The sequence below is a fragment of the Protopterus annectens genome, chromosome 2.part0, assembly GCF_019279795.1.
Source record: "Protopterus annectens isolate FY-2018-M chromosome 2.part0, PAN1.0, whole genome shotgun sequence".
Taxonomy (NCBI): domain Eukaryota; kingdom Metazoa; phylum Chordata; order Ceratodontiformes; family Protopteridae; genus Protopterus; species Protopterus annectens.
The window spans coordinates 425,459,984-425,471,845 of NC_056728.1; the positions used below are offsets into that span (position 1 = coordinate 425,459,984).

Genomic DNA, 11,862 nt, shown 5'->3' on the forward strand with positions numbered 1-11,862 from the left:
GGTACAGATGATATTGATTTTAATATTAATATAACTACTATTAGAAGTTAAATATTCCCTCATAAAATCAACACCTATTTCTTGATCAATACACGTATATAAGGACACTACATCCAGAGAGGCAAAGGAAAAGGACTTCCCTAAATTTTCAAAGTCCCGAAGCAATTCTAATAAATGCAGGAATCTTTAAGATAATATTTGGAAGCTTGCATAATAGGGTTTAGAAACAAATCTAACCAAATTGAAAGAGGTTCAGTCTTAGAATTATGTGCAGAAATAATAGGTCTAAAGGATGATTTAAGCTATTATTTTGTATTTTTGGAATACCAAACAGATGAGCCATTTGTGGATGTTCAACTAATAAATAAGTATAACTTTGATGGTCTAGTTCACCTTGACAAAACATGTCAAAAAGACAAGTGTCCAGTTTAATAAAACTCCGAAAAACAAAATTAGCTTCCACTTTCTTATAAGTATTGTCATCATTTAACATGTTCTGAATAGACACATTATAGGTGTCAGTATCCATCAAAACTATTTTACCTCCTTTGTCTGCCTTCATAACTCTTATCTCTCTGTTGTCACTGAGAGTTTTAAGAGCTTCTACTTCTAAAGCTTCCAAATTACATATACTTGTATTATGTTTTATTGCTCCAAATCCTGCCTCACATATATTCTAAAATACTTGGAGTGTGTCTAAAAGTGGTGGATTATAAACACTAGGTTTTTTAGGACCTGTATTAGGGACCTGGTGATGAATATCATTAAGAATGTATCTTAAATTAAGCTTCCTTAAAGTAAGCCTAAAATCAACTAACGTTCTAGCTATATTGAAGGAATTCCCCAGAATAAATGAAAATCCCTTCTTGATAAGCTGAACTGTGGGCTGGGAAAGAACTAATTTTGATAAATTGTGGATTTGTATGTCATACTCTGAATGATCTGATACAACTACCACTTCTTCTTGCCTTTGGTCCTTCCTTTGCCCTTGTTCTGAACCACTTTGGACCAGGTAGGCCCTCTCTTGTTCCCTTGTTTGTCCACCAGAAAAGGGGCATTAGTGTTAGAATTATTTGCTCCTTCGTTGTTACAAGAAATGGCACCATCGTTATTATTATTCTGCAAATTGACCTCAGACCCACCTACTGACTTATCACCATTATTATCTGTGGAGATAACAGAAGAATTGTTATTATTACCACTGTTCATATTAGTATTAAATGTAACAGGCTTATTCGCTTTAGAATCTGTCTCTGTACTGATGTTGTTATTATGTGCATTACGAGCTCTATTTTTCACCGAATAGGCAGTGTTGTTAGCATAAGCATTAATATCTCTTTTAAACTTTCTTTGTTTCCTAGCCACTATCATGGCTCTCTGCCTATCTGCCTTATCTGCAATACTACAGTACAAATTTATCATATAACACCCACTGACTCCTACTAATGTCCAATTATTAAGGAATAAAACTGTATTTTTTCTCTACATGCAATCCCTCAGCACCTCTCCCCTCCATCATTTACTCATAATCAATAACTTTTGGGATTCTTGTTGTAATCCAGCCTAATTTTATTCTTCCCCAGTAGAAATAATTACATACCAAGTACACCTACAATGTCATCATATTGGCTGTGTTTTACTGGAAAACAGTACATATGTATATATGTATATAGTTTATTGAATGACTTAATATTTTCTCAACTTTTTTGCTAATCATATGTGATAACACCATCCTGTCACTCTATTACATTTCATTGCACTTAACACTGTTTTCTAACTATTTTTGTTTTCTGGTCTGATATGTTTGTTCTTGGCATTGAACACAATAGAAATGTTATTTAAGAAATTTCAAAAAAGAGATTTTTAATTGTTAAAAAAAAAAGAAAATGCATATATGAAAAACATATGTAAAAAACATACGTAAGGCGTGTTCAAAAATGTTAATTATTTATGTAAAGATCTAGCTTTGAGTAGGGGTTTCAAGAGAATCTTATCATTCAGATACCTGCCTGCATCTGCCCTTAGTCTAATGATCCATCCTGTTTCCAATACTTCAGTTAAGTTCCTGATATCCCCTCCACATTTGTTCACTACAATCTTGTCCATAACCAAATACTTAAGTGTGTGATAGATCATTACTAGCTACATGCTTAGCTAAGGCATTAGTAGCATTCCCGGTCCTTATGTTGTATATATGCTCCCTTATCCTGTCCCTGACCTGCCTGTTGGTCTTCCCCACAAAGAATGATGAACAAGATCTGATTTGCCTTTTGATGGAGTTAGTTCTTGAGAATAATGTTTTTCTATTTGACCATGAAGTGTTTTTTGCAGAAAGATGGGGTAGCCATGGGAACATCTAGTGCAAAAAGATATGCAAACATGGTGATGGCTGTATGGGAAGAGGAAACCATTTTGAAGACCCTGATGTGATAGATGGTCTTTTATAGATGCTTTGTCGATGACCTCTTCCTACTTCGGGGGGACACTGAAGATGAAGTAATATCACCCCTTGATTTCTTGAATGACAATACTTCCTTTCTTGGGTTCAGTATGAAAAAGTCACACCATGAGACTGACTTTTTAGATATCAAAATTTATCTTAAACCCAATGGGTCTTTAAGCACCATGGTATATAAGAAGGAATGCTATAGGAACACTTTATTACATAAAACAAGCATGCACCCAAAACACATCTTTAAGAATATACTGAAGGGGCAAGCCATGAAAATGTCAAGACTGAATGCTGAAGATGATAGATTTATTGGTGAAACTAAGCAAAAGATTTGAGGAGAGAGGGTATAGTGGTCAAGAAGATGACACTTCACTTAATAAAGCAGTTGTTCTTAGACCCACTAAAACTGAGCCCTATTTTTCTGAGTATAGTGATCACCTTGATGTTAGTATAGACTGTAAGAAGGCTGTAGTTTGTATTCCAATATTCTTCACTAGTAATGTTAACTCAGTTACAGAAGTGATAAAAAATACTGGCCGGTTTTAGTTAGTAATCTAGGTATAAAGCATATAGTAGGGGAAATACCATATTTTTCTTTTAAAAACAAGAAATCTCTTAAACAACTATTGTGCTCTCCAAAGAGCAGAACACGTAATTTACCTCTAGAAAGTACTTTTTTGACAATCCCTTGTCTTAAATGTAATTTTTGTATGTACCTTGATTCTTTGGGATCCTTTAAGCACCCTAATACCAGGAGAGTGTTCACCTTTATGGTTGAAGCCAACTGTGATTCATTTAACATGGTTTACTTAGCATATTTCATCCAATGTTAATCTTTCTATGTGGGGAAGACCAACAGGCAGGTCAGGGACAGGATAAGGGAGCATATATACAACATAAGGACCAGGAATGCTACTAATGCCTTAGCTAAGCATGTAGCTGGTAAAGATCTATCACACACTTAAGTTTTTGGTTATGGAAAAGATTGTAGTGAACAAACGTGGAGGGGATATAAGGAACGTAACTGAAGTATCGGAAACAAGATGGGCATTAGACTAAGGGCAGATGCAGGCAGGTGTCTGAATGATAAAATTTAATTGAAACCCCTACTCAAAGTTACATAAATAATTAACATTTTTGAACATGCCTTATGTATGTTTTTTATACATGTTTTTCATATATGCATTTCATGTTTTACATAAGCATCAGTTTGAATTTATTCAGCATTATTATGCATATTTTCACTTACTATTTTTTTCATGCTATTTTATTACTCTGTGTTTTTTATGTTATTTATTATGCTGTGCCTTTAAATCAGTAAGCTAGTTTTCTTCTAGCTGTTTTAAGGTTTACTTTGTTGCTAGGATATTGATATGTTCTTTTATGTGACTGGCTGCAACATTATTGGTTTCTTTATTTAAAAGTGAGCAATGTTTGGTTTGGCTGTAATGTCTGAAGAAGCAGTATTTTTGACTACTGCAGAAGTACTTAGATATTATCAAATTTCCAGATCTTAACTCCACTTGAAGCTTGGTTTTTGACTGCCACTTTATTTTGGTTCACTCTTATGTGTTTTTGGATTTTGCATGTTTCCATTGTTTTTAAAATGAATTCCACACAATTTCCTTACATCACATTATTTTTCTTGGTGACTGGATGCTTCAAACTTCTGTTTATACATTATAGTCTAAACAAAAAACTTCACTCCCTACAAGCTTTCCTTACCCTAATGAACGCTGACATCTGTGAAGCCACTGATACATGGTTAATACCAGCTATACTGCCTTCCAATCATTTAGATCAGTTATTACACAGACAATCCCCCGGATTCACGAAACCTCCGTGTATGACTAGTCTTACTCGGAAACTGCAGTTGAACGGTCTGACATCAGCATGCCATGCATATTCATGAGGGCAAGCTGACACCAGTCCACGTCTAACATGGACCGTGCAGGGAGGCAGGGGGCGTGTCTGACTGCCGAGCAGTCCTAAGGTACACGCCTCTGCAAGTATCTGAATTGTGAAAAGTTAAAACACATGAGCGAGTCCGCTCAAATGTCAACACACCCAACAATACACTCCCTCACATTGTAAACCCCCAGTAGAGTTATAAAATGCAAAACAGAATTCTTGTTCTAATTCCTGATATAGCTGCCCGTATTTGCGCGTGTTTGCATGGGTTTGCACATAGCTTAGCTAGAGTCGGCAATGCCGACATTGTAGAGCATAATACCAAATGTTTATGCAAATCAATCCAAATTGCAATAGCATAGTGGTAGAGCCTTCTCACAAAAAGGAGGCATTCTTGGTTCGAGTCCCACCACTCCCCTCTCTATTTTATGTTTTAAATTAGCATATGAAATAATACCTGACATATATATATATATATATATATATATATATATATATATATATATATATGACTAAAATATTAGTAAAAAGCATTGAAATGGCCTATGTATCAGTGAACAAAATGTAAATATAGAAATGTAAGAAGGATCTTGACATATAAATGCCTGTAGCTAAGCAGCGCTTTACCCAGCGCAATATATTTGCCCACAGCTAAGCAGCACTTTACCCAGCACAATATATTTGCCTACAGCTAAGCAGCACTTTACCCAGCGCAATATAGTTGCCCACAGCTAAGCAGCACTTTACCCAGCATAATATAGTTGCCCACAGCTAAGCAGCGCTTTCCCAGTGCAATATAGTTGCCCAGAGTTAAGCAGCGCTATACCCAGCACAATAAGTTTGCGCAGAGCTGCGCACGGCGCTAACCAGCACACCGTAGGGCAACATGGAGCAACGTCAGGCAACGTGGAGCAACATGGAGCAACGTAGAGCAAAGCTGCCTAAACACAGCCACACCCCCCCCAGCCTGCCTGGACAGTATTAAAGAAAGCAATGACAAGGTTCGAACCCGGGACACTGTACACCAAAGTACTGAACCACTAAGCCATGACAGCTTAGGATAAACATCCACTGTTAGCATACATATACTTATAAATGGTATATTAACCATTGCTAAGCAGGTCTGCAGTCAGCCGGGAATTTTCAAAAGCGGCCAATCACAAAAAAGTGTGGGAAATGCGGCATATTTAAGCCCCATAGGCGGGAATACCCACCATATCTGATTGTAGCTCACATCTGCAGTTAGAATGTCTGCTGTTGGAGAGGGTAATCGCTTTCGAGTGCAATGCTGAGGCATTGAGGAGTCAAAATACATGGTTTGGCTCCTTGTCCACCGTCATGAGTCTCGACTCCTGCAGGGCCAGTTCTAAGGAATGGAGTATAAGGCAGAGGCTTGGAACTGGTTGGCTCATGACCTCACCAGTGCCACAGGCGTCCCAAGGACTGGTAAGCAGGTCCGTCACCACCATGCAGACCTGAGGAGATGGAAGCAGGACCTACTGAACCAATGGATCCAGGAGGCCTGTCATATGCAAGATGCCCCACTACTGAGTAGGTAGCCATGGAATGCAATATGTAAGACATGCTAAGATAGTCTATTAAATAGATAGGTATGTCTCACTATCCCTTCATTTACTTCACAGCTGCAGGTGTCCATGCTGCAAACCAGCAAGCCTATGCAGATTGGCTGCTAAGGCTGCGTCACCAGGCAGGTTAGTAATTATTCTGCATGTATTGTTATATAATATATGTCAGAAAGCATGAAAAAAGTGTTGTGGCCCAATAATACAGATATAAAATGCCATGAATAATTTCTCTGCATGTACTGTTACATAACATAAGCCAGAGAGCCAGGAATAGAGTGTAGTAACGCATTAATAAAGGTGAAATAAGTCTGGAATACTACCTCTGCATGTACTGTCATATAAAATAAGTGAGCGAGCCTGAAAAAGAGTGCTGTAACCTATCAATAAAGGTATAATATGTCCTGAATAGGTCTTCTGTATGCACTGTAATATCAGATAAAGGAGAGAGCGTGTAGAAAAGAGTGTTCAATGTAATTAATAAAGGTATAAAACTTGGAGTGTGTCTGTGTCACTGACTTTGAAATGTTATTGTACTCTTGCATTAAATAAATAGTACTGTTGTATTAAGTGCTGTCAATCACAGTTGTACAGTCCCATATGAAGCGGATGAAGGAAGTGCCAGTAGCTGTGAAGCATAAAACATTAATTCCCTGAATAAATCCTCTGCATGTACTGTTATATAACATAAGCCAGAGAGCCAGGAATAGAGTGTAGTAACCCATTAATAAAGGTAAAATAAGTCTGGAATACTATCTCTGCATGTACTGTCATATAAAATAAGTGAGCGAGCCTGAAAAAGAGTGTTGTAACCTATCAATAAAGGTATAATATGTACTGAATAGGTCTTCTGTATGCACTGTAATATCAAATAAAGGAGAGAGCCTGTAGAAAAGAGTGTTCAATGTAATTAATAAAGGTATAATACTTGGAGTGTGTCTGTGTCACGTACTTTGAAATGTTGTTGTACCCTTGCATTAAATAAATAGTACTGTTGTAATAAGTGCTGTCAACCCACAGTTGTGCAGTCCCATATAAAGTGGATGAGGGAAGTGCCAGTAGCTGTGAAGCATATAACAGTCCTCAGCAGTTGGTAAAAGGCTGGAATGCATAGGTAAATCTGGCACATGAGTAGCTTGTCAAGGTGTTCCCTAGAAATGTGAGTGTGCTACATGAAATGTAGGGTTCTGTAGAAATGTAACTGAAAATGTCACGTGAACACATCCAGATATGTAGATACTGAAATATAAATAAAATATATAACTATGTAGCAGTAACATCTGTCGTTCAATATATGCATCTGTTATGCTTGCTGTTCAACTGTTGGAACCCTGGTGTGTTGGGTTAATGGGAATATTACTGCATGCTGTTACAACTAATCTGGAATGCTGTTGTTTATGTTGTAATTAAACACACCTAATCACAGAACGTATGGGAAGGCCAGTCCCAGCAGACCCACCTCTCCCACCTCAGCTGGCGATTGCACCTGGCACCAGCAGGTCTGGTGCCCAGCCCGGGCCACCCTCCTCCATTGGTCCTGTGCCACCTTTGGGTGGAAGCACTGCAGGGGATGGGGCTCATCCCCCCTGCAAGCGTGGGTGGAGAAGGGCCACCTGTCACCCTCTGAAGGGTCCGGGTTGTGGTGCATAGGGAGATCCATCATTTAGTCGCTGATGCCCTATGCCAGCTCGAGGCAAGAGTGGTGCATATCATAGGTGAGCCTGCCCCTCCTACACAGTCACTCTCGGGGCTGTGAAGGTGCAGTGGAGACTGCCCATGGGTGGGGATCTCAGTCCCACTGTTACCATCTGTGGGCTCATGGGCTTGCGATTTCCAAACATCCATCCCCGTCAATTGTGTTCACCCACCCTATGTGTCATACTCCACCCCTGTATGCATCTTGTTTGTCTTGTCTGTTTACCTCCCCAACCTACCTCCCCAAATATACCTACTTCCCTACCTCACATTCCATCTCACCTGAAAAAACAAAATAATAAAAAAAGGGCAATCTGTTCCCACAAAAAATTACGCCCCATACATAGCTGCCCATTTCACACACTTGCCCGCTGGACATGTAAACAGATAATTAGAATTGGCAGTACAGCATACTTTGTTGTCCTCACCCCTCTCTCAGGGGTGGAAGGTTCCAAACTTCACTCCAAATTAGCAACATAAGGACAGCTGTTGCTGGTAAAGACGTGGGCAGCTACGGACCTTCCCTACACCCGTCCTGCACATCCCAAGCTGTTTTCCCTACTGTCTTTCCCTCTTTGTGCCCCTTTTTCACCACTTTCCTATCTCCCCATTTTCCTTTCAAAGAAATGAGTGCGGGGGTTAGCGGGTGTAAGCACTTTTAAGCAGTATTAAGCAGGTTTGAGCAAGTGTGCGCATGTGTGCGCTTAGCTTGGCATTGCTAAGCACCACGCAAACCTGGGCAAACCCATTTACAACTGCTTAAAAGTGCCTTAGTCACCCTGCATATAAGGGGCCTTTTTCTGCTCAGCAGCAAAATAAAACACCACTGCCAGTCTCGAACCCCGGAAACACTAGACTGCATGAAGTACCACTAGGCCACAGTAGATATACAGTAAGATGTTGCTGAAATATATATATCATGCACCAGAATGTGTGAATATAAAGGAAAGGTAGGAATGCCATAACACAAAACCTGTTCTGTGGAACTATACCAGCAGTTGTTGTGGAATTGCATTACATGACTGTGATAATAGAACCAGACATTCTAGCAGTAAATACTGTTACAGCAGCACTTCACAACCCCCACACAGTTGAGTGTGTGAATAAATATTCACAGTATAGCAGTTCACAACCAGTTCATGTGCCAAATGAATACATCTCAATAACTACTTTTGTATGGCAGTAAATTGTATAAGTAGAAAAGAAACTACATACTCCCATGTATGTTGTGTTAGCATATGTAGGGGTGAGTACAATTCTACACTGACAACTGTGTAGTGAAATTGGCAACATTCAGGTCTGAGTACAACAATAATATCACTGGCTACACCCCTAGCTTCAGATATAAGAATCATACCAACCTTCTGACTTACACAACAGTCTCCACAGCAAACAAGCATGGGCCCCACTCTGTAAAGCTGAAAGGGCTATGCCTACCTGACATAGCAATTTATAGCATTGGGTTGCTATGACAGTGAGTACTGCAATTACCATACAGCAGGCTGCATGCAATTACCAAATGGTAGCCACCAATTGGTGCAAAGGTCATCACATGCACATGTGCAGATACCTATAAAAGCATGCTGTACCTGCTGGCCACACATGCAATCATCCCATTGCAGATGGTGAGAGAGAGAGAGAGAGAGAGAGACATAGAGACAGAGAGAGACTGACTCACACCTCCACTCACACCAGTGGTAAAAAAAAAAAAAATACACCAATAAAAAAAAAAAAAAAAAAAAAGCATAAAAGATATTATTACAGTCAGCCAAAGAGACAGCTGAGTGAAAAATACGAACGCATACAAAGGAAAGGTATGTAACAGATATGTATTTACTGGCATGTAGTAGATGTATTTGAAGACCACTCTACATACTTTGAAACATCAATATGGGGCAGCAGTACGTATCCATGCACAGATGCCCTGCAAAACTACTGCCATGGACATATCGGTATGTAGCTGTGTGCAGTGGGACATAACTGTGATATACGTAGCTCAGCATTAAATGTCAAACATCTGAACTATGTTATCTGTGCTCTGTACAGTAGTGAGGACAATGTCTGTTTGGGAGAGTAGCGCATACAGCTATATAACCATGGATGTGACAGAGTAACAAATGCATGATAGTCATATCAACGTGTAGCTTAGTATTGGCAACAGCTGTACCAGGCTAGTATGGTAATTAACCATTTGCAGATATATATACACTCTCTAATATTACTGTGTACTCACATGTGACACCTGTTCATGTTGCAGCAAGGCTCAGCATGTCAGCTGTTAGGTCCATGGACTCACAACAGTGTGGACCTTGTGTGTGTATGGCACACACATATGGAGAGATCTGTCTGTGTCAGATATATTAGCATCAGTACATGTGCATAGAGCAAGGGACATACTGCAACTGTTTGTGAAGGGTGGACATACAAATATTGTTGAAGGTTGTTATGTGCATACTCCAATGTAGGTTGTAGTGTGTGGCAAACAAGACAGCATACAGTGCTGGTATATGACATGTGGTTAAACGCTGTGGGTATGAATTGTCAGGTTTGCAGTGTTGCAGCCAGTGAGGCCTGCTAAAGCTACATGTGCTAAGAACACCTTCAATGCATTCCGCACAACACTGTGAAATATAAGTGCATACCAGTATACCTCACAACCTTCACATAATTGATATTCCTACCATGAAAGGTGGACCGTATATGTGCCTATATGGATATCAATATGTACACCAATGTATGTTTATATTTATGTGTGTGCATATATATAGATATATATGTATATTAAAAAAAATATATATATATATATATATATAGAGAGAGAGAGAGAGCGAGAGCGAGAGAGAGAGAAACAGGCTCATATTTACAGTGGCAGATGGCTGGTGACAAAGCCATGGACCCAATTTCAATGTTGAAACTGCATTGCATCCTTTCTGGAAAAAACTCTGCACCCATGAACTACCACATAGGTGGTAGTCTACCTAACACTGAAAGTGTGATAAGAGACCATGGGACACAGGTGGACTGTAGTCTCCACTTCAATAATCACAGTGACACACTAGTCATATAATCTGTCTACCTGCCACACCTCATCACAAAAGGTGGGTCATCCAGGGAAATATAGGTCAGTGTTCCCCTCTACTCATCACACATAAAGCCCATTATAGAGTATAATGCCCTATGTGGTATGTACCTCACAAGACATCCAGACCAACTGGAAATGACAAAGACATACCTCACAAAGAGTAATACCAGCCTCATACAGATGCCCTATGCAGACCATCCCACAAACCCACAACTACACTGTGTCGCATACCGCCTACCCAGAGGTGACGTCTGCCTAACATACTAAGCTATGTAAAAACCAGAGATGTTGGACATGCTGCACGTAAACAGATCACAATCTCTACATGCTACATGCTCTAGGGACCCAAACCTTCTGACCACAATAAACAGCACATGCTGGAGGGATAGATTCCCATCTGGGAGACATCCCATACCCTGGAACAAACCAACTATCCATAGAAAACAAAGCTGCTAATTAGCAGTCATCATAAATAATCATGAAGATTGTATGGGAGATAGTGAATAAACCCAGGCATTCACCTCTGTGTCACTGCTTGACAGGGCCACATGAAATGCAATGACCTGTGTGTCAAAGGCCAGAGTAGCCTATGGCTAGGCTTCTATAGGCCCTCGGGCGACTAGCCTCATACCTACCTATGAAGTGATACACACCCACATGTACTTGTTTCAAGAATTGCTATGTGAATTTGACTGAGTGTGATGGTGAATGTGTTGGTGAATGTGTCAGAGTTTGGTTTATGTGTGCTAGCTTAGTGGGAAACTGTTTCTGTCATGGTAGTATGTGTCCTAGCTGTGACCCCAGCAAAAGCTGTGTATACAATTGCTAGGCTGAAAATGCAGTATGCCATATGTTCTGACATAGTCCCTTGTTGTTGACTGGGGAGCCCATTGTAGGCCAAAGCAGTACATGCATGCTTATTGAGTGTTACTGCTGGTGAATCCAACCCCTGTATGAACTGTAGGACTACCTGAGGCTGTATGCCTAAACAGCACAGTATGGTCTACTTCCAAAATGATTGGAACCACTGTTCCGTGTGTTCCCTGTAGTCCTCATAGATTACATACCTCAGGCATATGGTCTTGTAACTTCTGACACACAGTACTGTAAGGTACACAGGTAAAGGTCACCTGTGTTGC

The 11,862-nt window shown here is 39.8% G+C and overlaps 1 protein-coding gene across 1 annotated transcript; it reads right to left on the minus strand.

Annotated features, from left to right (window-relative positions):
- Nucleotides 1–951: 951 nt before the first annotated feature.
- LOC122792742 (GATA zinc finger domain-containing protein 14-like) lies at nt 952–1,371 on the minus strand. Its single transcript, XM_044060322.1, has one exon. The coding sequence runs from the start codon at nt 1,369–1,371 to the stop codon at nt 952–954; it is 420 nt and encodes a 139-aa protein (XP_043916257.1).
- Between the last annotated feature and the right edge of the window lie 10,491 nt (nt 1,372–11,862).

Coding starts and splice junctions, on each gene's coding strand:
- LOC122792742 (XM_044060322.1), bottom strand. CDS start 1,371: ATGATAGTGGCTAGGAAACAAAGAAAGTTTAAAAGAGATATTAATGCT.